The 24445-nt window shown below is 47.7% G+C and overlaps 8 protein-coding genes across 8 annotated transcripts; 5 read left to right on the top strand and 3 right to left on the bottom strand.

Annotated features, from left to right (window-relative positions):
* Window positions 1-216: 216 nt before the first annotated feature.
* On the bottom strand, window positions 217-1429 carry N7529_008430 (uncharacterized protein; the record flags this gene model as incomplete). The annotated part of the gene is made up of 3 exons (XM_057243957.1): window positions 217-975; window positions 1027-1154; window positions 1231-1429. 3 exons carry the CDS (start codon window positions 1427-1429, stop codon window positions 217-219), a joined length of 1086 nt encoding a protein of 361 aa, XP_057095495.1.
* A 1654-nt stretch (window positions 1430-3083) lies between these two features.
* N7529_008429 (uncharacterized protein) lies at window positions 3084-5585 on the bottom strand (the record flags this gene model as incomplete). Its single annotated transcript, XM_057243956.1, has 7 exons — window positions 3084-3974; window positions 4025-4585; window positions 4636-4904; window positions 4951-5104; window positions 5156-5254; window positions 5288-5439; window positions 5558-5585. 7 exons carry the CDS (start codon window positions 5583-5585, stop codon window positions 3084-3086), a joined length of 2154 nt encoding a protein of 717 aa, XP_057095494.1.
* An 848-nt stretch (window positions 5586-6433) lies between these two features.
* Window positions 6434-7321, top strand: N7529_008428 (uncharacterized protein; the record flags this gene model as incomplete). Its single annotated transcript, XM_057243955.1, has 1 exon — window positions 6434-7321. The coding sequence occupies one exon, from the start codon at window positions 6434-6436 to the stop codon at window positions 7319-7321; it is 888 nt and encodes a 295-aa protein (XP_057095493.1).
* A 602-nt stretch (window positions 7322-7923) lies between these two features.
* N7529_008427 (nitrogen permease regulating protein NPR2) lies at window positions 7924-9740 on the top strand (the record flags this gene model as incomplete). Its single annotated transcript, XM_057243954.1, has 4 exons — window positions 7924-7966; window positions 8019-8366; window positions 8496-8632; window positions 8691-9740. The coding sequence occupies 4 exons, from the start codon at window positions 7924-7926 to the stop codon at window positions 9738-9740; spliced, it is 1578 nt and encodes a 525-aa protein (XP_057095492.1).
* A 463-nt stretch (window positions 9741-10203) lies between these two features.
* N7529_008426 (histone acetyltransferase NGG1) lies at window positions 10204-12364 on the bottom strand (the record flags this gene model as incomplete). The annotated part of the gene is made up of 3 exons (XM_057243953.1): window positions 10204-11193; window positions 11243-11712; window positions 11839-12364. The coding sequence occupies 3 exons, from the start codon at window positions 12362-12364 to the stop codon at window positions 10204-10206; spliced, it is 1986 nt and encodes a 661-aa protein (XP_057095491.1).
* A 1257-nt stretch (window positions 12365-13621) lies between these two features.
* Window positions 13622-15063, top strand: N7529_008425 (uncharacterized protein; the record flags this gene model as incomplete). The annotated part of the gene is made up of 3 exons (XM_057243952.1): window positions 13622-13729; window positions 13837-14335; window positions 14462-15063. 3 exons carry the CDS (start codon window positions 13622-13624, stop codon window positions 15061-15063), a joined length of 1209 nt encoding a protein of 402 aa, XP_057095490.1.
* Window positions 15064-15673: 610 nt separating this feature from the next.
* N7529_008424 (60S ribosomal protein eL15) lies at window positions 15674-16650 on the top strand (the record flags this gene model as incomplete). Its single annotated transcript, XM_057243951.1, has 4 exons — window positions 15674-15760; window positions 15972-16128; window positions 16216-16442; window positions 16510-16650. The coding sequence occupies 4 exons, from the start codon at window positions 15674-15676 to the stop codon at window positions 16648-16650; spliced, it is 612 nt and encodes a 203-aa protein (XP_057095489.1).
* A 3701-nt stretch (window positions 16651-20351) lies between these two features.
* On the top strand, window positions 20352-24062 carry N7529_008423 (HECT-type E3 ubiquitin-protein ligase; the record flags this gene model as incomplete). The annotated part of the gene is made up of 3 exons (XM_057243950.1): window positions 20352-20904; window positions 20969-23086; window positions 23140-24062. 3 exons carry the CDS (start codon window positions 20352-20354, stop codon window positions 24060-24062), a joined length of 3594 nt encoding a protein of 1197 aa, XP_057095488.1.
* Window positions 24063-24445: the final 383 nt, after the last annotated feature.

Genomic DNA, 24445 nt, shown 5'->3' with positions numbered 1-24445 from the left:
GACTTTTTAGATAAAATTTTAGATAAAAAGTACTCAATTGAAATACTCAAGATGAGGAAGAGAGGAAGCAAGAAGTTCACCTGGAAGGGTAAGTATAGCAATCACTAAAGGCAAACAATGTAAATAGACCGACCTCTAGAGCTTAACGAAGCAAACCAAGAAGTAAAAAGAACGATCTCTGGCATGTGATAGCATGCAGATCGTGACAAGACACATCTAATTGGTTTCTCCGCCCGTTAATCGAGCCTCAAATTGTTGTGCACTTCGCAATGTTCGCGCCATAAACTGGGCTTTTCCAATTCCCATACAGTGTCCAATGACTTCCAGGCGCTCAATCGCCCATTCTCGTAATGCCGATCCCAGGGCACTTACATCTGCCGCCACGTACAGAGGCCACATCGTGATGAAGCCACCAAGAAAGTCAGCGGAGGAGGTCAAGTCCACTCCTGCCGCTCGTGCGGGGCCGACTTGTCTTAGAGCATAGGGTACACTTTGTGCAATCTCCATGGCTAAATTGCTGAGAACCTCTGTTGTTGGATGTGAAGACGAATACTTGTTTTTTTGGATGCGGACTTGGATCAATCGGTTGAGCAGGATCCGGCCTGTTCTATAAAAATTCCAAATATTGCACGCCCATGCGTCCGGATAGATATGATATGTATCGTCGAAGAAGAGACCTTCCGAGTCGCCTTGGTTACGGTGTCGAGCTAGTGGTCGTTGGGCTGTGCGATAGGCCCAGCGAGGTGGGAGATTCTGCCGCCACTGGAATAGAAGTTGGTCGACACATGAAGCCTCTTTAATAGTTTGAATATCATCCTGTGTCTCCGCGTAAAGTATTACTTCGCTTACGCGGGCAATTAGGTCTACCAGTTCGTCAGCTTTGGCGTCGCTGACCGATCGCAGGGACATGGCCTGCGAGGACCATTGAACCAATGAGGGTGGTACGGGAGTATGCCAGTGGAGGCAGCTAGCGATCTAATTCTATCTCATTAGTACGGCTTGCCGCAGGGATCATGTTGAACTTACGATTTGTACGCGCAAATGGGTAAATAAGCGCATTCCAACGGTGCTTTGGATCTGCTCGGCTCCCCGCATCTCAACCAAAGTCATGGCTCCCCGAGTATGACGAAGCCACGAGTCGAGGGAGTGTCTGACTCTGCATGTCAAAACCTGCAGCCATGAGCATCGAACCAAACAAGGGGGCGGAAAGGAAGCATACTTCAAACATACTAAGAAGCAACACCGCCGCAAGGGTAGCATCACTTGTTGGATCGCCTAATGCCGTACCAGTGAGGCTTAGAGCCTCTGTATACTCTTTACTGGCAATCGCCATCAATCCGGCGGATTTTCGAATATTAGATAAACTCGCCAGGCCCACAGCCGTAAGGGCCATAGAAACAGCAGGACTAACGGCCGCCAGATCGGCCATCTGCGAGACACTGGGGTGGATAGGGATATCATAGAGGTCATTCAAAACATAGTAACGAAAGAAAAAGCGAACAGATTCATCGCGGATTGATTCCGATAGGGGCGACGGAACCGCGAGGGGCGATAGATGGTTCAACGTCGCTGCTCTGGAATGGGATACCGGCCCCAATTGATTCTCTGCATCGACTCGGGCCCGAACAGCCAGGCTCTCATTACGAAACTGCAGCTGCTGTGGATCGCGATATCCAGGACAGGAGAACCGGGCCCGTCTACACTGGGAGCACGTGGGTCGTGCGGTGTCGCACTACGAGGCCCGTATCAGCGGAATTTTAGACAATAGAAGAGTGCCTCGCTTACTCGGATTCGGCGCGTGCGGCAATTTCCGCATCCTTTACTGGACCGGGGTTTGTAGGGCATGATGCAGGTGATGGAGCGAAGGGCAGTAGTTAGTTCATGCTGAGGGGGCTAGAGAGAGAGCAGGAAGGGTTGTGGGGCATGATGGACGGGCCCGAGCACGTCACCGAAGGGCAATATACTGTGGGGTTCCAATTTGCTTAGGGCGTTGAGTACCTCTTTGATAGATATCTCCCTTTGAAGCTGTTGATTTAACGAGTTGGCTATACACCTTGGACCTGGTAACCTTGATAGCAGCTATTGAGCGCGTTGCCTTAATGTCTGGGGGTACTTTGGGAGAAGAAAAACCTATATAGATATAGATAGCGGGGGCCTCTTATAAAACTAGGTTCTCTAATGGAACGGGGCTCAATAAATATTGCATGAAGGGAGTCATCAATCATGGAACGCAAGAAGACCACGGTATTCCTCAAACTATTACTCGAAAATTGGTCCTTTATGTGTTGAACTCACAAAGGCGCCCCCCGCAAGACTTGAAGGGCAACAATCACCGGTACTTTCACAGTTATTGACATATTGCCTGCCATACCTTCTACGTGTCTGCAACGTCATCACAGCATAAGCATACTTTCAGCACCAGCAAACCCTTCAGGTTGACCGAAATTCTCATCGGTGCATGTACGTGATCTCAAACTTCCGGGCAAATGAATTGTGATCATTTAACGTAAAAACAAGATTGTTTTGGGCGATGCGTAGGTATTAAGAAATGCGCGTAATTCGGGGCGAAAGGCATCGATCGTATGGCCAACAATATTTAATGAGCACCTTACTTCTTTGACTGTGCTTAAATTGAAGATGAACGAGTGTTTATTCATTTCGGCCATTCTATCAGTAGTGAAAGAATTGAGGTGTTTATTGAGTATGATTGGCTAGGGAGCATACTCCACCCTAAATCAAGCGAATTTTCTGATACTCAGGCACCACCCCTGAAGAGCCAACAGCGGATCTCGCCGTATGCACTGACTTGTGGGCCTGGCCCTTAGGTTCGGCGATGCCCGGCGGACGAAGTATTCGGGTCTTACATATTTTCTTAAGTAATTGATTCAGCTAGAGACTCGGGTCATATTCCAAGCTGCGTAGCATGTTGTATCACCGGCAAAATACTGAAGAAGATATCGAGATCGAAATAACAGAGGGGTATCATACGTTCACAAGGCATAAAGAAAATGAAACAGATCACTATGAGAAGTGACGGATCCAACCACCCCATAGCTCAACTTTTAAAAAAAAAGCAAGAACTATTATAGCTCAATCTCCTCCTCGGCATGATTATCCCCTGCCGAAATAAGCGACACCTCCGTCCACGCAGAGAATGTATCCTGGCGAGCAGCCAGATACGCATCCACACGCGCGCGCCGCGAACGAGCCAGGCTGTCTTGATCTGGATTGTCACCGCTCGAGACTGTGGGAGCTTGAGAGTCGAATGCCGACTCGGAAATGGAAAGAGCGAGTATTTCTGTCTGCTGACTTTCTGTTCGTTGGACATTGATTGGGCGGGGAGATGGGCCATCACCGGTTAGATCAATCATTGTAGGAGTGTTTAGTTCGGGCTTGACTGAATTTGCTGAATTTTGTTGCTTTGGTATGGGTGTGTTATGATTGTCTGCGTCTTTCGTTTCATGGACCGCGCCGAATTTGTCATCTATTTCCGTCGGCCATGTAGATGGGAGAGGATCGACTTGGAAGAGTCCCGGCTCGGCGTGATCATATAGGTAGCGATGCGCATGGCGAATTTCATTGCGCTTGATTCTAGCTGCCTCTTCGACTTGACTTGGCTGGCGTGTCAGGCTTTGGCTCTGATCCTCCTGAGTAGTATCAGCCACACTGGGATTAATATCATCTATTTCCCTATTGGCTTCTTGGGAGGACTGCGTGGAAACGTCCATATCGTAACACGCTCTTTTTGGTGCACGAGGGCCGTCCTCGTCTTCATCGTCTTTCACTGTCTGTCGCATGTATGTGTCATGAGAAAACCTGTTTTCTGAACAGAGGTGGCCAAACAAGCGTCTGATCGATACATCCTCGTTCCATGTTGATGGGTCAACAGTGCAGGGATAGATATCTTTTGGCCGAAAGGCAGCAACGAGCTCACATAGCTCGGAATATGAGGAGTGTCGTGAATATGGAAAGCGCTGGATCAAATTAGAATATATCATTCGTAGCAAGGGATGGCGATACTTACAATTGTGTTAGGTGGATCGGGCTTGTAGGATTCGCCAGATGCTTGGGAGGGACCGTGGCTTAGAGCAGCCACCAGATTATTCAACGTTATCTCGCCCTCTTCTTTTACGCCATATGTATCGAGCGAGAGTGCTTTCTTCCTTGACTGGAAGGCCTGCAGAAGCGCAGTTCGTACTTGAGACAACGCTGCCTTGTCATGAACATGCTGGAGGCACAGCTTCTCCAACTCGGCAAGAGCAGACTCATTTGGCAACTCGAGTTCGTGTGTTTGATACAGGTCTCCGATACCACCGCCAGCCCCGACTTCGGAGATTTCGGCGCCTCCGGCTGTGCGATTAACGATGGGCACAATGTAGACTGTCTTCGCATCCCGAGCTGCCGAGCACGAAACTCCAGGCTCGCAACTATGAACTCGGCTGGACTCATCGTTGGTCAAACAGCCAGCCACGGCTCTGTTACCCAGCTCGAAGCCGCAGAGCGCAGGTGCTTCGTTCACTCCTCTGTTGCCTGGTGTCTGCGTTAGGGACCGATAAAGTCCCATCTGATAGCGATCTACATGAATCTAAACCATCATTAGCAAGCTATACTTGGAGAAAATTCGATAACAAGTACCTTGGTATCTAGCGCGGATGAAAGCGCTATCCATACATCTTCGTAGCCAAATGTCCACGCACGAAAGTAGAAGACCGTATCATCAGGATAAGCTTGAACCTTCTGCAATAGCTCAGCCAGTCCCTCGGCCTTGGAAGGAAACTCCCGAAATGGATTGGTCTTGCTCGCGAATGTGGAGTCGAGGTACAACTTGTCCAGTCGTTTCTGGCCCAACGTATACGGTATCAAGACCGGATGACGGATCAAGCTGCTGACCCACCATTTCTCGGCTGAGGAAAATCAGCTATAACTCAATATAAATCATGACAAACTAACCTCGAATGTCACCTGTGTAGATGATTGCTCTCCCATTCCCCTCAACGAGAAACATCACAGCCCCAGTGCAATGGTTGGCATCGAATAATGTTACCCTGATACGACGTCGGGGTGTGAGTTCAATCTCTGTGGGAGTATTCAGTGGAATGGGCCGCTGGAAAGCGTTAAATTTTGATTTCAGCATCCACGAGAGTTTAGAGCATACCAGAAGCTTCGCGAGATGCTTATAGTGTAGTCGCCGTGACTCCAATATACCTTTATTAAAGTTCATCCGATGGGGATACTTTTCAATGCAGAGTAACAGCTGGATAGGGGTCAGCCAATGGATTCCTTATACGGCGTATGAATTTCTTGCCTCTCTCGTTGCCGGAGAACAGTAGATGAACGGAGCTCGGAAGGACTCCAGGCCCTGCAAATGATCACTGTGCACATGACTGAGAAAGCAAGCCAGTGGTGCAGGATGCTCAGGACTCTTCCGAAAGTAATCAACTGCTTTGGCTTAGTATCAAGTGTAATATCTCAAACTTAATAATGAGGCTCACTGCGAATGTCCGGGAATTCTGTTTATGATTAGTGTGGGAGGTGACACAAGAGTGGCAAGTCTCACCTTCCACGATACCATCAAATGTTGACATAGTAAGTTCTAGATCTTAGGTCAGACGTCCAAGTGCATCCATAGTGCGTCAATAATACATTGGTAGTGCATTGTACATGTCAAGATGCGTTGTGGCCTACACGTGACGTGTAGAGTAGAAATAGAAGACGAAGACCGATGTCATCATTAATATGCTACATATATCAAGGTCATATTATATATTAAAAAATATTATGGATATAATTCAAGTTGACATTCATGTCGATATGTGTCAATGGAAATGCTCAATAGACGAATAGCAAAATCCTTCTACTTGTCGTCATAACAGCTGGCTGTGCATGCATAGAGGCCATGTTTTGCCAACGCACAACTGATTACATGTGGAGTAGTATATAGAGTCCATAGAATAGATTTCAATTGATCTTTCTATTTATTTTTTCTATCTACACTCTATTACAATAATTTTCTTTGTTTCGTTTCTTTTTTTTCTCTCTCAGGTTTCTGCTTATCTGATTGCCTGTGAGACCTTCAATTCCTCAAGGGTCAAAGAGTCAACTCACCTGATCGGGAATTCTTTTTTTTCCCACTACTATTCTTTTCTTTCAACTAAATCTTCGATTCTCAATAAATTCAACTTGTTGAACTTGTTGAACTGATTGAACTTGTGAAAACACGACTTTTCATACTTCGAAAGTCCGTAACTATACGTTACTCCTTAGCGCTTTAGAGTTCCCGAGAACTGCGCCTTCACATCTGGGAATTTGAGGGCAAGGGGGTGTCCTCGATTTCTTGATTTTCTTGATTTCTTTGACATTCCAAGGAGCCTGGGAAAATCGGCTTTCTTTTATTGTCTACTCAACTTCTCGCTCTCGTTCTCTGTCAACCATCATGCGTAAACCATCAGTGGCCCAAATCGTGTATAACGCCACGTTCCCACGGCCGCGCACAAACGAACCGGGCTCGTTTGCCGCTCACATCACCCGAAACCTCGTCCCAGAAGTACGTGTCGAGACATCCCTTTTCTACGGTTCGCTAGACTGCATCGAAGCCCAATACCCCGGGTTAGACTACTCATACGGACCGCATCGGATGCGACTGAGTCGTTTCCCATGGCATCGAAGACTGTTCCGCACATTCAACGAGCTCGGCCTGACAGAAGCTGAGATTTCTGATCTCTGTCGCTGGGAAGGAACCAAATCCGCACGTCAACGGTACGAGGCAGAAGAAAGGGTTAGCGTGCAGGACACAACAGCTCATTCAATCCGATCGGCATCTCCCCCACCCCAACCCTCCATTGAGATTCATTTCGACGACTTCTGCGGGACAGAAGAGGATCAGTTGATTGAGACTCGGAGCAATGATACCATCCGTGCGAGCGATTCCCTTACATCCAGTTACCGAACTGCCGATACGGAGCACGATACCGATGAGGAGTTTAGCGATGCGGAAATGGAGAGCTGTGGCGTGGCCCTGAACAACCGGATTCATGCTGCGATGGCTGCACGCGACCGAGGCACCGATGTGCCGCTGGACGAGGACTGGGAACAATGGCTGAAGGAAGCCGGAGAGCGCGGCAGCTACGGCGAGATGTTCCATGCTATTCGCACCAACCAGCCCTTGAGTTTCCCCCCTGATGCTCCGCGAGCTCCACGGCGTCGCAATTTAGCCTCGACTGCTGCTTCTTTGCCTGATGCGTATATGTTCTCCATGCCAGACGGCATCCTCGCGAGCTCCCCTCTATCATCTACTGCCAACACCTCCAGCGCAGCTCGGTGATTGCATGGTTCTCTGTCAGACCTTTAAACGGATGCTAGCTACGACTCCGTGCTTGCATATTTACGGCGCATTCTTTCCTCTCTAGCGTTGCCTGAAGTGGACTGGCTCTTCTTCCTGGGACTTTCATTGCTTTTTCATTTACCGATATCCATTGCTACTTACGTCTCACTCAGATTCTCGTGCTTTCGCATAGACCTCGTTTCCCTCTTAATACCCTTATCCTCTGTTGCTTTCTGTTACATCTTTTTATTTGCCTTGCTGTGGCATTATGGGAATTGAAGAATTCGCACTACACTGCAAAAGTTATCTAGGTTTTGCTCGAAACATATATTATCAATTGAACTTGATTTGAACTTGATTTGAACTTGACTTAATGCTTGACTTACAATACTGTAAAGCTGGAGATGCAAACAGTAACAAACATGTGATAAGCTCTCCGCTCCTAACTCCGCTCCGCAATCTCCAAGGACCTCAAACATTGACAAAGTATCTTTTACTTTGATTGATATACTATGTCGCATGGCTGATGACTCAAATGCAAGCTCTATCCTACATGTGTTTATGATAACTGCATTCCTGTCAAGTCTCGCGACAGCCCTAAAATGATCAAGGCAATCTTCTACAGCAAGTTCGATACAGTAGAGGGTGAGTCTACAACCCCACGACTCGTCACTCGCCATTAACAATTATCATATAGGACCCAAGGTCGTCCACCAAGTCCCCGACGGAGCTATCGTTCCCTCGCCTACCGCGCCCTCACAGCCTCTCTTCCTGACCTTCTCCGATGTCTCTTTCTTCGTGATCCCCCGCCAGGAGCTCTGTGGAAACCTGCTGCAAGTCTGCACGAATGGATACCGTATTCTAGGCTATCCTATCTGCATGAAGTCGCCGCGCTATGACCGCAATGAGTTTATTTTCAACTTCTGCGTTGTTCTCGCAGAGGAGGACGATTTCAGCACATACAAGAGCGTGGTGCAGAAGCTAGCAGACCTGATGCATGGCTTGGAAGAGCAGAACGGCTTCTTGTCTCGCGACTTCTCGAAGAGTGGGGGGGGAAAATCTACAGCCTCTGCGAAATGTTGATGGAGGACTTGAATAATTATTGCGAATGCATGATACCTATTGGTATGTCCAGTTTTTGTTCTACGTAATTACACCACTAACCATAGCCTAGATGACTTGAATACTCTCAACATCAAACTCTTCCCTATATACCCCTCTCCCCCGCCTGTCAAGGCCTGGCAGGTGCCGCTTTTCATGTTGCGATACCAGGCCTTTACGGATGAGAATTGGGACTTGACCATGCAGAGAGTATGTAAAGCATCAAATCACCTTCTTTTTTTGAAGACAGGATATCTGACTATCCCAGATCGTACCACACATAAATGGCGTCAACAGCGTCCGCATCATCTCCGTTCTAGCCGACACAGACTTCTCCCTCACCTGTCGCGCACTCCGCCATCTCCTCTACTATGGCTGTCTCTTCCTCCTAGACATCTTCTCTTTCTCGGCCATATACGCCCCAACATCCCAATTCAGCTCAACCATAGCCTCAGACGAAACAATGCAACTAGAATGCGCGCGATATGTCAACCTCCGCTTCGCACCCCACGCGCCAATAGGCCCCTCATCACCCCTCCCTACATCCTTCCAAAGCACCAGCGCAAATGGCAGCACAACAGGCAGCACATCCCTCACAGACCCACCCAGTCTCACGCGCGAAGAAGCCCGTTTCGACGCCGAAGAAATCTGGCCCCTCCTCGGCCCAGAAGACTCCGAGTTCCCATCAACACCTAGCGACACATCAAACACAACACCCATCCACAAACCACCGATTGTCGACGGCGCCACCCTGGTAGAACTCTACGCAAGCTTCAAACAGGGCCAGAGCGTCAAGCAATGGTACGCGCAGCACAGCCGCTTGCTTGCAAACATCGACATCCGCCGCTTTATCACCTTCGGCGTTATCAAAGGCTTCCTGTACAGAGTCCATAAATACGCTTGTGCAACAGGCCAGCCTGCACCGCCGCCGCGCTCGTCGTCCTTTACGCCGACTGGGCTGTCGTCGCGCGCGACGACAACGGGGACGAATACCCCATATGCTGTTTCGAGTGTTGGGGAGGAGGGGGTGCTCTCCTCGTCTAGGCGGGAGGGGAGCAGGGAGAGGGCTGGGTCGCTGACGGGTGGGTGGAGGGGGCCGTTTGGAAATGGAAATGGGAATGGGCATGGGAGTGGGGGGACGCCGTCGGCTTTTTGGGAGGACGAGGAAGAGGAAATTGTCGGGGATGAGGTTTTGGGGAGATATCTTGATGGAACGCATTGTTTTGATCAGATTTGTACGGAGCTGGAGATGAGTGAGAGGGAGTTGACAGCTAGGCTGAAGAGGTATCCTGGAGAGGTATTGATTCTTCATAGGTGAGCTGGGGCATTGGGTTTTTTGCTCTCTTTGGCTTTTTGGATTGGAATATGATTGATACCCTACTGTGACTTGATACGGCGTTTGAGAATATATAAGGAGCATAGAACGAATACTTCTGAAGATTTTGGACTCGGTTATTTGATTGCAACTAAAGAATTAGTGTACACGGACACCATATCTAACCAGCTAGATGCATGATGTTGTGAAAAGATCAGGTTACCCTGCTGCAAAGACGAGGCCAATGTTTATCTTCAGACCCACGGCCTAGCTATGCCGGGGTTACCACACGTGTAGTAGTGAAACGAGAAAAAGAGGTATCCGCTAACGCCGCGCCAGTCCATCATGCCATTCGTATCGTATCGTGCGAGAAAATTATCAAAACAAGGGTGTTGAGAGGCGACCAAAGCAACCAAGAACCAAGAACCAGAGGGTGAGTGGGTTTCGAACGAGACAGCGATGGTATTTACTCCTCATCCCAGTTCTCAAGCTCGGCTTTCTCGTACTCGGCCATAACGGCAGGATCAAATATTGATTCTCCCTCGGTAGGAATAGTTGTCTTGATATCATCGAAGATTGGCAGGAATGCCTCGTTCCAGCGACGACGACGGTCCATGACAATCTTGGCAGCATCTCCAACGGCAGGACGAGAAATTCCCGCAGAGCCAGCGACATGGCTGCCACCGCCTGCACCGCCGGGTCGGTGTTTGGCTTGAGCGCCCTTCTTGCTCTTGCCCATTGTGCGGGTGCGCTTGAGATAGGCCTGCTGGACTTGGGAGTCGAGATCGTCTTGAATGGTGGTGAATTCGAGCATAGCCATGTGTTCCTGGGCGATCTTCAAAATACGGGCTTTCCGCGCATTGTTGGTGACGATTTGTTTCTTGAGCTCGCTTTGCAGGAGGCGCAGGCGCTCGGCAACCTCGTCATCGTAGTGTGCGTCGTAGTCTGGGTTATCGTCCGCACCGAGAAAGCCGATGTATCGAAGCTCGGCTTTGGCGCGTTCATCGAGTTGGGCATGGTCAAGCTTGGCAACTGAAGTCTTGAAGTCGTTCGGGTCAGCGTCACGGAATGTGGTGGCTGCAGGCAGCGGAGGTTTGTGTTCGCTTTTAATCTCTTTGGTGTCTCCGTTTGGTTGATCAATATCCATTGCATCTCCACCCAAGCCTCCAACACTGGAGGAGTCGCCGTTTGTGGTTGGGTTGTCATCTTCGGGGAATGTGCGGTGCTCGTAGCGGAGGAGAGAGACGAGTCGACTGAGGAGAGGGCCGACTGATACTTCATTGGTTTCCGCTTTATCTTCGGTCAGCTGCTCGATACTACCGCGGCCTTGATTTAATGGTAGTTGGTCCTTGTCATCTTGGCTTTGATCGTAGGATACCCCATCCTCTTCCGCCCATAGCTGGCGGTAGCTTTTCTTCCCACGACGTGGCATGATGAATGGAGTAACACGATCACCCTAGGAAAGTTAGTTGGTGGGTCATGAGAAGTAGTAGCAATTGACTTACCCTCTCTCTCAGCCAAGCAATGTCCTCCTCGGTAAGTGGCCGGACGTATGGCTCAATGTAAGTCAAGAAAGTATTGGCGCTGACTTGGTTGGAGGGTTTGGCATTGCTGAAGTCTTTGTCGGGGGCCACACCAGCTGCCATATGGGCAAGGTCTGTCTTGGGAAACACGGCAACACTGTAAATCTCTTTTTTCTCATCGTCGGTCATGTCGGGGAGAACATCTCGAATGTTGTAAATGGTCGGATCGTCGAATTTCAGAGGATTCTCACCAAAGACCTGGATTTGAGGGATAGCAGGTTGGGGTTCAGGTTGGTGGGAATCGGTGCTGGTCTCGGAACCAGGTGTGCCGGGAGCAGCAGGACCGTCGCCAGCAGTGGTCGCACCGTTGGGGGACATCATCGAGGGAGGCGAAAGCGAAGAGCTCTCATCTGATGGCGCATGCTTGGAAATTTTAGAAGCTGGAGACGCAGCTGAGAATGGTCAGTAAAAGTTGAACAGTGGGGAAGTCAAAGAAGGCCAGGGATGTGGAGATCGCTAATAAAAACAAAGGGTGGGAGGGAAAGATGGGAAGAAAGCACTCAAATTGGGTCTCTTACCTCCTTCAACTTTAGTCTCAGCTCCATCCTGGCGTGCGAGTTCATGGGCCCCATGATTCAATGGTCGCTCTTCTTTTGCACTGGCACGCTCTTTCCGCTTCTTCAGCTTCCCGCCCTTGTGGATATCGTCATCTTCCTCGGTTTCGCGCTTCAGTTTTGAGCGATCTCGGACTTCGCGTTCAAGTTCCTGATCTTCCACCACATCTTTACGCTTTTGAGACATCTCTCGCATTCCGGCATTGCAAACTTCGGCTCGGGCATCAGCCATGTCACTGAGGCTCTTTAAGTGTTCCACCAATGTCTCAAGTGTCTTCGAATCTGGGATATTTTGCGCAGCCACCAAGTCCAAAACATCGGAATATTGGCCATTGGCTAGGTCAATAAGCTTGGTGACATCATTTTCCAGATAGCTTTGAATGGGGAGCGCCGGAATCGTGGGAGCGCTAGCACTGGAAGGAGTGGTGTTGCGGCTACGCGACTGGCGCGCATCGCGGCCTTTGCCCTTGCTCTTATAAGCAGAAGGCATATTTTATGATGTGCGAAAAGTTGGGATATATGAGACGGAACGATACACGCGCCAAAGGGGGTATTAGAGGTATGGTCGATAGAGGGGATCCTAGATATAGGTCGTAATGGACCAACCCATGCTGTTGGCGAGGATGAAGATGGATGATATGGGGTATGTTTAACCCCCAAAGCACTTTAGCGTAAGAAATAGATAAGAGGACAAGATATCCTTTCAAGAGTATCACATTCTACTGATGTCGAGAGATGAGGCGGTCGCATTGGAGCACGTGATTCTATCATCACGTGTGATACGAGGTTCGATTCTAAATATTCACGGAGTTATCTCAGTTCTCTGTATATCTGTTTGATTTACTCGAGTCCAGATCAAATTTCTTTATGAGATATAGCTTTGCCTTGAGTTGATATTCTAGGACTCGTGGCTTGGCCCTTTCTCCGAAGACACCAGAACAATGGAGGCTGAATACATGCCCGCAATTCCTACAGGGCTAACATTCTGCGGAGAACCCCGACCTGAGTAGCGGCGATTCCGTTCAGTTCGATCATTTTTTTCAATCATTTCAATCTCTTCGATTACTTCGACGCAACAATTATGCACATAGGGTCTTTATGAAATGCAGTCGGCAGTTGAAATTGAAGAATCATATATGTTTTTACGTAGTAGTAAGTAATCTCAAAATTGCCTCGTGAATCAACTGTTTGTCTTTTTGGTGTCCTTAAGTAGAGACTACTATTATAATAGCTTTGTAAAACGAGAAGAAAGAAATAGTAAGTAATTAGATAAATAGTTGAACATCTATAATTATGTAGTGAGGGAATATAAAGTGAGCCTAAGTTGCCTCCCGGACAGGGCGGCGACGATCATCTCCACACCCGTCGTCCGCAAACGGTAATGTTCAAGATGTATAGAACCACGCACTCGGCGAAAATAGCTTGTTCTCGGAGTCTTCGATAATTCTGAAACTCGGAGGCTCCTAGGGCCCCTTGCCTCTTGCCTCGTGGTTTCTAAGCCTCGTTCACATTCCTGACCGGTCCCGATTAACTCTCGCATTCTTCCGCCTGCTGTAGAGCTTGAAATAGTAATGGTTGAATAAACTCGTTTTTGGTTTATTCAAAACCATCTAAACCTCTTCAAACATCTTGATCTTTTCATTCTCATTTCCCAGATCGACTGACATGCGCATGCCTCTCTCACTGGTCTTGATTTAAGATTTCAGATTCTCATCAGCTTCACGCCTTTCTTCATCTATATTCCACCATGTCAACTGTCGGTATTACTCGAAATGCGCCACATGAGTCTGTGAGCAAAGTAGCTACACTTTGGGCAGGCCCTGGAGAAGCTTCAAATTCCACCTCGTCAGTCGATGTAAGTGTTTTTATCTGTTAAATCCCAGATTGCCCTCTGTAGCGATCTCTAACGTACATTATCAGGAGAATGTTGCCTATCGGTTTGTCCTTGACAACAAAGTTCAGACGATATCCAGCAACAGCATCCCAGAGAGTGGACTCGTCTCGGGACTATTGTTTGTACCGACACTAGAGCCTCAGGATCCATGCTATAATACCACCGCCTCCTCTATACCATCGAATGTCACTCGCTATGAAGATGTCTCGGACTTCGGATACTCTCTTATCGGCCTTGCCCCATGGGTGTCCGCCGAGTGCTCTCTATCATTCTTGTCTGCCGGACAAAAAGTTGGCACCCATGCAATGATTTTTTTCCAACCATCCAGCAATGATACTGGCCTACCACCTGACTCGGACGACTCACGCTGGGCAATCAATGATGGAGAAAAATGGAGAATGGAAAATGATTACCCGGTTTACGCCATCCCGGGTCCAGCTGGAGCCTCGTTGATCGGTGATCTTTCGACTTTCCCAAGAGGATCATCACATACAAAGAGAAATAACTCAACTACTGCCGATAAAACACAACATGAAACCAATCGTTTGTTCGTCCGCGTCGAAACTGGTTAGTTGGAATTTGCGTCACTTTCAATATATATACTAACATGTTCAGGTCATAAGTCAGAAAACATGCCGAGCCTTTGGAGCTTCGTACTTGCAATCGCAGGAACAGTTCTTGTTCTCAGCCTAGTGTTGGTCATTGTCTATCGACTCATTTTACGCAAGAGACGAGATCAGCTCCAGAGAGAGATTGCCGAAGGCCAAGTCGACATTGAGGCTTTAGCATTGAACCGAATGAAGGCCCCCAAAGAAGTGGTCGACAAAATGCCTCTCTACACCTACTTGGAGATAAATCCATCACCAGAACCCTCTATCAACCACGATAACGCACCAGAGGCCGAAGCTGAACATGATTCGGGTGACAATACTAGTCCGCCATCCCCCAAAGAACACAAACAATCTCTGGACGATGCAGGACTCAAAAAGCCCGAGGCAGCCGTAATTCAGCCCGAGAAGCACAACCAAGATGATACCAAAAGAAGTAAATATCGTTTGAGTCATACTCAGACAACCTGTGCAATCTGTCTTGATGATTTTGTGGCTGGGTCATCAACGGTTCGCGAACTGCCGTGCGGACATATTTTTGACTCAGAGTGTATTGATCCATTCTTGACCGATAACAGTTGTCTTTGCCCTCTGTGCAAGAAGAGTGTTTTGCCAGCATGCTCATACTATATTCCTATGACACAAGAAATGGTCCAACAACAACATCTCTCAAGGCAGTCGGAGTGATTGATTGTGAATTGTTTTATTTCACTAGTTCTGGATTCGATTTCTTTACTTCTGAGTTTCGCTATTGTGCAATTTTTCCTCACGAGGCATTGGGAACTTTCTAAATATTTTGTACTAGCACGAGCGAGCTTTGTTGGTTTGCATCTAACGAGCGTGATATGGTGGATTGCATGGCGTTTTGTATAGTATTGTTTCATTGTAATTTACAAGTCTGAAATACCTGTTCAATATTCATGTGGAATTCAAATAAAGTCTCCTATGAAAAGATATCGTCTCATAGCCGCTTCTCTTATACTCTTTAGTAGATGGAAAATTCATAGTTAATATTTTTTTATTAAGCAGCAATACCCTAACTTTAGCCTTAGGCATGAGATGACACCTGATATCCAGGGCATCGATATTTGCCTGATTGGTGATCCAAGTGGGTCCAATTCTCGCTAAATCTAGCGTCCCACACAGAACCTCTACCTACAAACGTTTTCTTCCTCGAACTTTCGCGACAACGACAACCGACGACCTCGTAAGCCGACAAGGTACGCTCTCCTGATTTTCTCTTCAAACACAATCGATTCCTCTCGCCAGTGCATTCCTCTAACCTACAACCGTCCAGATGGGTGCCCTCAAGTACGTGGAAGAAATCCAAAAGAAGAAGCAGTCCGATGTGATTCGCTTCCTGCTGCGCGTCCGATGCTGGGAGGTGAGATAAACCCCTTCGCCCCTCGAATGCCTAACATCTCCGCCGAGCACATCGTGTGCGTTGCCTTAGGATATGCCGTTTTTGTGGTATTGCTAGGTGGCTCGACCAAAAGTCATTCGGCGGAAATGATTGTGGCACGCAAGAAAACCTTTTTGGGATTCATGTGTCTTGCTATACACTCGTTGAACTTTGCTGAGAGTGCATAATATAGCTCCGCCAGCTCAACGCCATCCACCGTGCCTCGCGCCCTTCGCGCCCCGACAAGGCCCGTCGTCTCGGTTACAAGGCCAAGCAGGGTTACGTTATCTACCGTGCCCGTGTCCGCCGCGGTGGCCGCAAGCGCCCTGTTTCCAAGGGTGCCACCTACGGTACGAATTTTTCTCGTCTCGAGCAGAAACCGTCGAAGTCTGCAATTTTGAAGATTTTTTTTGGCTAATGTGCGATTGCGTGAACAGGCAAGCCCACCAACCACGGTGTTAACCAGCTCAAGTACCAGCGTGCTCTTAAGTCCACTGCTGAGGAGCGTGTCGGCCGCCGCGCCGCTAACTTGCGCGTCCTGAACTCCTACTGGATCAACCAGGACTCCACCTACAAGTACTTCGAGGTCATCCTCGTCGACCCCCAGCACAAGGCCATCCGCCGTGATGCCCGCATCAACTGGATCTGTAACTCCGTCCACAAGGTGAGACTTTCTAAAATTACGCTCATTTGTACGTCAAGAACTTTTACTGATACGACTTTGCTTATAGCACCGCGAGTCTCGTGGTCTCACCGCCACTGGCAAGAAGTCCCGTGGTATGAACAAGGGTCACCGTTACAACAACACCAAGGCCGGTCGCCGCCACACCTGGAAGCGCCAGAACACCCAGAGCTACTGGCGCTACCGTTAAGTGCGATATTGCACTTTTCAAGCGGTTTGGGTTGGAAAATGTTGGCTTCGGCATGTGGTCTTTTATTCAAACACTTCTCTCCCAGACAGTGTATTCCACGCTGGGCTCAACTTTAATGCAGACCTGCCGGTTCTGTTGTTAGCCAAAAAGCCATTTTGTTCTATCATTCGATTCCCCATTAACGAAGTATGACTGGTTCAGCTCGATGCCGTTTGTATTGTAGAATGTGTACGTAGTATGCCAGTAAAAGACATGAAAAAACTAGTTAAGTATTGCGATTTTGGTCGATCCTATCTAGTACTATCTCCCTCAAGGAGAGAGAGAGACTTACACGCCCTTGTTCAAAGCAGTGTATTTCTCACGCCAATTATTTATCGTACATCGTACTTCAACATACTTGAAGACGGCCTCGAATTGCACAGCAGTTGTTGCAAGATGTGATCCAATTTGTGGTCAGATGATAAGATTCGCGCAGCTCAGCCAACGCAGGTGTTCAGCTATGGACAGCTAGGAGATACGATTCAGTTATTACAGGGGAGCAAGATCCGTCACATCTTCTTACGTCCGGGTGATAACATCAATGTTGTGCCTGAGACAGCAGGACCTTCAAAACTGGATTCTCGCGCATGCTACGTGTTCACAGGAGGTCTGGGGCAAATAGGTACTTGGTTGTATTCCTGGTCGTCACGTTTCATCCTTCTCGTGACTCAGATGCTCTCAAGCTTTGCTTAGGCGACTCAGTGAATGGGCAAGTGCTCGGGCTTAAATAATAATCAGGTCGTGCTAATTGAGCGCCTAGGTCACGATCAGTGAGTGGGATCGGGGTGAGCAAATCAGAGTGCTTAGGTCGCTTAGGGAGCGACCTAATCCATCCGGCTTATGTAATGACTATGTGATGCGCAGTGAGCAGGTCTAATGATTATATAATACATAAGGGCGTGCTGGGAATTGCTAAGGGCACAACAGCTTTTTACTACGGACACAACAAATTGCTTACATAACAAGAGATATTATGTAATCTCGCATTTTCCATGAATTACTATAGCAACTGCATACACTCAATTATTATTATTATTATCCGTTATTTCCCACTTAGTTTTGAATATCAAGTTATTGATCAATCAATTCATATATTTGACTATCTACACACTCACTTTACCACTCAATTTCAACCATGGCAACCCCATTTGATCAAGCGTACGATTCCCGCGAGGAAATGCTTACAACTCTTTGCAGCTACGCAGTTTCTCAAGGTTACGCTATCACAACGATTAGTTCGAATATCGGAAGGAATATCACTCTTGGATGCGACCGTGGAGGGCAGTATCACGATCGCATTAATGCACTAGAGGGGGCAAAGCGCAGGAAAACTAGCACGAGGCGAATTGGATGCACCTTTCGTTTATATGGTAAGATCTCTAATGGTAAGTGGCATCTAAAAATCAGTAATCCGCACCATACCCACGAACTTGAAGATAATATGATTGCCCACCCAGCAGCGCGTACGATTAGTCAAGAGCAGCGGAATACTATTTGGAACCTTCTTGAGCAAGGCACCCCTCCACGGCAGATTATCGGATTGATCAAAAATAGCGATCCTAGTGTTTTAATAACACCAAAAGATGTGTATAATCTACATATTCAATTCCGAAGAGAAAAGCTTTAAGATAAATCACCGCTTTAATATCTTTAAGACGAATTGATAACTTATAAGTGGAAATTTAGATTTCAACAGGATAAGGAGGGTCATATAACGTTTTTTATATTTGCCCACCCTGAATCAATTCAATACGCTAATCGATATAATAGGGTATTCGTTTTAGACTGCACATATAAGACGAATCGTTATGGAATGCCCTTACTACATATTATCGGGGTTTCGCCATCAAATACGACGTTTAGTATTGCCTTCTACTTTATGCAAAATGAACAGGAAGAATCATATCAATGGGCACTAAGCACCTTTTTCTCATGGCTTAGATCGCCAATATTCCAATTCCAACCTCCGGTTATCTGTACTGATCGAGATCTTGCTCTATTAGGTGTTCTTCGTGATGATTTTGCAGATTATCCGCACTTACTTTGCCTATGGCATATTAACAAGAATATTGCCGCTAAGTTAAAAGAATACTTTACTACTAATGAAGCATGGGATGAATTTAACAGCTATTGGCAGAGTCTTGTTAATTCACAAACGGAGAATGAATATAAAACAAGGCTTATAGATTTCAGCAAGAAATATCAATCAATCCCGTATGCACTCCGATATATTAAGGAAACTTGGCTAATCTATAAGGAAAAGATTATTCGTTGTTAGACGAATCAATATCTTCACTTAGGCAATTCATCAACCTCACGAGTAGAAGGTTCACATGCATTTTTAAAGAAGTATATTCAAGCTTCAACAGGTGATATTCTAACAGTTTGGGGTCGAATTAGGCATGCGATACGTACGCAACTTGATGCATTAGTATATGAGGTTAAACATGATCAGTTACAAACCTTACTTTTCGCCCAATCTTTTTTATATTCAAATATCAACAAGCGAGCCTCACATCATTCAATAAGACTAATTCAAGATCAAGTTAACATTGCTAAGAGGGCTACACCCCTTGCCCCACTATCAAACTGTGCTAATGGATATACTAGATCGATGGGTCTTCCCTGTGCACATCAAATCGTACGGTTCTTAGAGAAGAAGCAACCAATTCCATTAACTGCTATTCACCCGTTTTGGAAGCAAAATCTGACACCGGAGGATTAATCTGAATATCTACCACTATTGGAACCTCGACTACCTTTACCAAAGGTAAAGAAAGCTGATAAAATAGGTGGAAATATAGGAAATTCAGACGAATTAAGTGGAGAATTGAGTGGGAGTAGGACGCATATTACAGCTACAACTGGGAAGAAAAAAGCACCTTCTAAGTGCTCAAATTGCGGGGAAATTGGGCATACGATCCGTTCATGTAAAGTATAATATATTGAATCATATAATTTGAAGCATCTAAATCATATAAAAATTGATCAGATTAATCAACTCATTTTGATGGGTTGTGTCGGGATTACATAATATCTCTTGTTATGTAAGCAATTTGTTGTGTCCGTAGTAAAAAGCTGTTGTGCCCTTAGCAATTCCCGTGATGCGCAGTGAGCAGGTCTAATGATTATATAATACATAAGGGCGTGCTCAGTTTTACTCATTGAGTAAAAAGCGGCAAGGGGTGAGCACTAAAGCGGAAAGGGAAATGCCATGTCGCGGGGCCCAAAATCCGGTGTATATGTTCGTATGTGTACGTATTGTTCCACGAATGTCTCACTAAAATAGACCCTTTAGCCGTTGTCTCAGGCTCCTGATCCAAAAATAGTGATTTGGACGCCTGAGGCAGGAACTGCCCTTCCCCTCTGGCCGCTTTCCCAATCCGTCCAGGGAGTATAGCTACTGCAACCCATCTTGATTGGACTTTGGGAGGTAAAATTGTCCTTTGTTTAGTGAGACTAGACTTGCCTACTGAATATCTATCCCTGCACCAGACCAGCCTGTCGTTTTCCGAACCAAGAGCTGCACTACTCGATCGCCTAGCGCCAACTACCCGACTCGCATGTGTACAGTACGAGTGACAAGCTCTACGAGCTGGGCGCTATACTGGAGAGGTTGAATCTGGATTCAATATCACCTTCGAACGGATCGATGCGCCTATATGCCGTCTCGATTTGAACGCTACCCGCCTGTCCCTCCGACTTCTGGCACCGCCGCCATTCCCTTACAATCCTCACACATCCCTGGACCGGGAAGTAGCTCAAGCCGCCCAGTCCGGCCTCCCAATGCTCCGAATATGGACCCGGTAAATGGCAGCGCGCCGAAGGACACATATCACCAAGGACACTCTCGTTCGATCAGCAATCCGTTCGCCGGATTTGGTCGAAAGCGGGATAAGACAGCCCCCAAGTATGAGACTTGGGATTCGGATGATGAAGACGATGACGATGTGACCTTCCTCAGGGTGCCCCAGTCGACAAGTCCCCGGAAAGGTGGAAGTCGTGGAGGATCGGCGAATGATCTCACCGAGGGTAAATGCCAAACCTGCGATGCTACAGTCCGGTGGCCCCGGCACTTGAAGGTGTTTAGGTGCACCGATTGCCTGATGATTACAGACCTCGAACCGGAAATTGGTGAATCAAGGGACTTGGGTGGCCACGGCCGGGAGAAACCCGAAGGATCTCAGGGCGAGCCATCCAAGTTAAGAAGCAAAGGTAATCCGCGGCAATCGTAGGTCTTGCCTGATCCCAATTTACAGAAGCTGACTTTCAATTGCAGTACTTCCTTTGTCGGCCAATCAAACTCGCGGCATGATTGACGGATGTCTCAACATGTATTTCGATACCCTCTTGGACAATGGCTCTCGGTCGTGGTTGTCGCAGGACGACAACAAACTGGAGAAACCGCTGCCTGATCTGCCGCCTTTGCAAGGCTTTGACTTTGGCTCAAATCATCTATCAGTCCCACATGCTGGAAATGCTAGAAACCGTAGTTTTTCTCAGTCCAGTGAACAGGAACCTGTTGACGCATCCAAAGAGAATGCGGCTTGTTTGGCAACACAGGCTGTTCAATGGGAGGAAAATGACATGCAAGCCAGAGCTTGCGGCAGTTCAGACATTCAATCACCACTGAAACCAGACCCTCGTCAACAGTGTAGCTCACAAGGTGATAAAGTGGAGCTTCAAAGCCGCGAGACTCGGTCATACATATTCGACCGACTGGAAAATACCATCATCAATGCTTTTAAGGGCTATGATTGCCTTAACCAATCTTTCACTACACATCCGCCCCCTCGATCAGCTCGATCAGCCAGTAGTGGTAACCCGCCGAGAATGAGGATGGAGCCAATTGTGATGCCTGAGCCTGCAACCGATGCACCTGTTTTTGAACCAGACGCTAAAACCTTGCTCCTGGGGGATTTGAGCGAGAACTCGGCTTGGTGGATGAACGAATGGGCCGAGAACGAAGGCCAAAATCCCTCTTATTCTAAAGAAAAAGTCGACTCTCCGAAATCTCGGATGGTATCATCTCGAAGTCCTCGGATCAACTGGGCTGAGGTAGCTCAGTGGTATCATTTTGTTTTGTCTGCAGGATCCTCTTGGTCTGAGCAATGGGCAGCTAAAAAGCCCAACCCAACACGCTCAGAAGCAGATTTAATGCGGGCCAAGAGATGGGCAGCTATTGATCCGTCCTTGATTGGAAGAAAAGTCAACGAGTCTCGCTCACATTTGCAGCGCACACTTTTGAAGGCCACCGAGAACCTTCTTAAACGCCCGCGCCGTGTCTTGAAGCGACCGGAAGATACCAGATTCTTGTTCATCTTGCTGGCGAATCCCATCTTGTCTTCGCCTGCATCTTACCCCCAGTACACAATGGCCTCGACGTCACATCGAGAAGAAAGGCGCCCATCACATCCAAAAGACTACTCGAAGCCGTTAATCAGAGACGGGAAAACATCGCACAAAGAGCCACCTAAGCAATCATCTCGCCAAGAAAATTCCAGTCACCACTATGGTCTTATCAAGCGAATTTTGGGACTCATGTCTAACTTGCCCAATGACTGCCATCACTATTTCGTGTCTTGGGCTTCACGTTTCTCTGTCAAACATTTCGAGCGGCTGGTAGATCTTATCGGTGGGTTCCTTACCTATCGGCTTAGTCGCCAGCATGGACGAAAACGCCCCGAAAAGCCACAGAGCGGAGATGATCTAGTTCCAAGTTTTGCCAGCGCTTCGGGAAACACTCCCGCGGAACTTCATGCTGCTCTCAACCGAAGAGGGCCGAACAAAAAGCCTGCCAAGGAAACTGACACTCCCATCATATACACAGAGGATTGGCAGATTAGAGCGGCAACTAGAGTCATGTCGCTTTTTTTCACAGCGAACATCTCTACGGCAACGAAGAAGTCTGATGGATCTCCCCGCAGCCTTGAAGCGCCCAAGAGCCCAGGGCCCCGGCAAGGCCACATGATTCCTATTAGTACCTTTTATAGCACCTTGTTGGATTATTCGGACCTTGTGGCTGACTTCGAGACCTGGGAGTCCAAAAGCTCGAAATTTTCCTTCTGTCAATATCCATTCCTCCTCAGCATTTGGGCCAAAATCCATATTATGGAACATGACGCACGTCGCCAAATGGAAGCCAAGGCCCGCGATGCTTTCTTCGATAGCGTTCTCGGCCATCGGGCGGTTAGTCAGTACCTGGTGTTGAAGGTACGACGTGAATGTCTGGTCGAAGACAGCCTCAAAGGGGTAAGCGAAGTTGTCGGCACCGGCCAAGAAGAAATCAAGAAGGGTCTTCGCATTGAGTTTTTGGGAGAAGAAGGCATTGATGCAGGTGGTCTGCGCAAGGAGTGGTTCCTTTTGCTTGTCCGAGAGGTTTTTGACCCGCATCACGGTAAGCAATTTCAAATCATGGGATTGGCCAAGTCACTTTCTAACATATAACAGGACTCTTCATCTACGATGATGATTCGCAATATTGCTACTTCAATCCATATTGCTTCGAGTCTTCCGAACAGTTCTTTTTGGTCGGAGTTCTTTTGGGCCTCGCTATCTACAACTCAACTATCCTTGATATTGATCTCCCACCGTTTGCATTCAAGAAGTTGCTGGCCTTGGCACCGCACAGCAGTGGGCCGCAAACTTCTATCTCTTCACGTTCAAGTTTTAAGTGCACACTGGAAGATCTTGCTGAATATCGACCGGCCCTCGCCAAAGGACTCCGGGGTTTATTGGAATTCGAAGGAGATGTAGCTGAAACTTTCTGCTACGACTTTGTCGCCCAAGTTGACCGCTACGGTGAAGTCGTCAATGTCCCACTCTGCGCAAATGGCGAAAACCGACCAGTGACTAACGCCAACCGACGCGCATTTGTGGACTTGTATGTCAGCTATCTGTTAGACACAGCTGTCGCCCGCCAATTTGAACCCTTTAAACGCGGTTTCTTCACCGTCTGCGGTGGCAATGCACTATCGCTTTTCCGGCCAGAGGAGATCGAATTGCTAGTCCGCGGCTCAGACGAGCCGCTTGACGTGAACTCTCTCCGGGCCGTGGCTACCTATGACAACTGGCTACACCCGCGACCAGACTCAGTGCCCGTGGTGCGATGGTTCTGGGAATTCTTCGAGAACTCATTGCCTCAAGCGCAGCGGAAAATTCTATCTTTCATCACAGGCAGTGATCGTATCCCTGCAATGGGGGCTACGAGCCTCGTCATTCGGCTCGCTTGTCTTGGTGATGAGACTAACCGTTACCCGATTGCGCGTACGTGTTTTAACACGCTGGGCCTATATCGGTACCCCTCTCGAGAGAAATTACAGCTGCTGCTCTGGGATGCTGTTGTTAACAGTGAAGGATTTGGCTTGAAGTGATGAGCTTGTCGTATGGAAGGAGGCTAATTTGGTGATCGTGGTGAACATCTTTAGAGACGCTGGACGTTGATTTCCAAGCATTTGATCCATGGAGTCGGATTGCTATTCTTCTTTTTCGGTTTATGGCGCTCCGTGATGATTTTCTCGCTTTGGGATGCACATCAAGGTGTTTTTCTTGTTGATCGAGTCTTGATGACTTTGTTCTGTTCTTTTACATTTTCGTTCTTGGTCGTCTTGATCATTGGAGCTTGGTAATATTCTGACGATCCAATGCCTGTCCACACTCCATTACTTGCATGTAGTTTTCTCATACATGAATAGGTCTTTCTATTAGAAGACTTATACTTGTCTAGAATCGCCCAAAGAGCAATATGACGAGGACT

Source organism: Penicillium soppii (genome assembly GCF_028829465.1).
Source record: "Penicillium soppii strain IBT 18220 chromosome Unknown utg000006l, whole genome shotgun sequence".
Lineage (NCBI taxonomy): Eukaryota > Fungi > Ascomycota > Eurotiomycetes > Eurotiales > Aspergillaceae > Penicillium > Penicillium soppii.
This window is presented reverse-complemented; position numbering and strand designations above follow the sequence as displayed.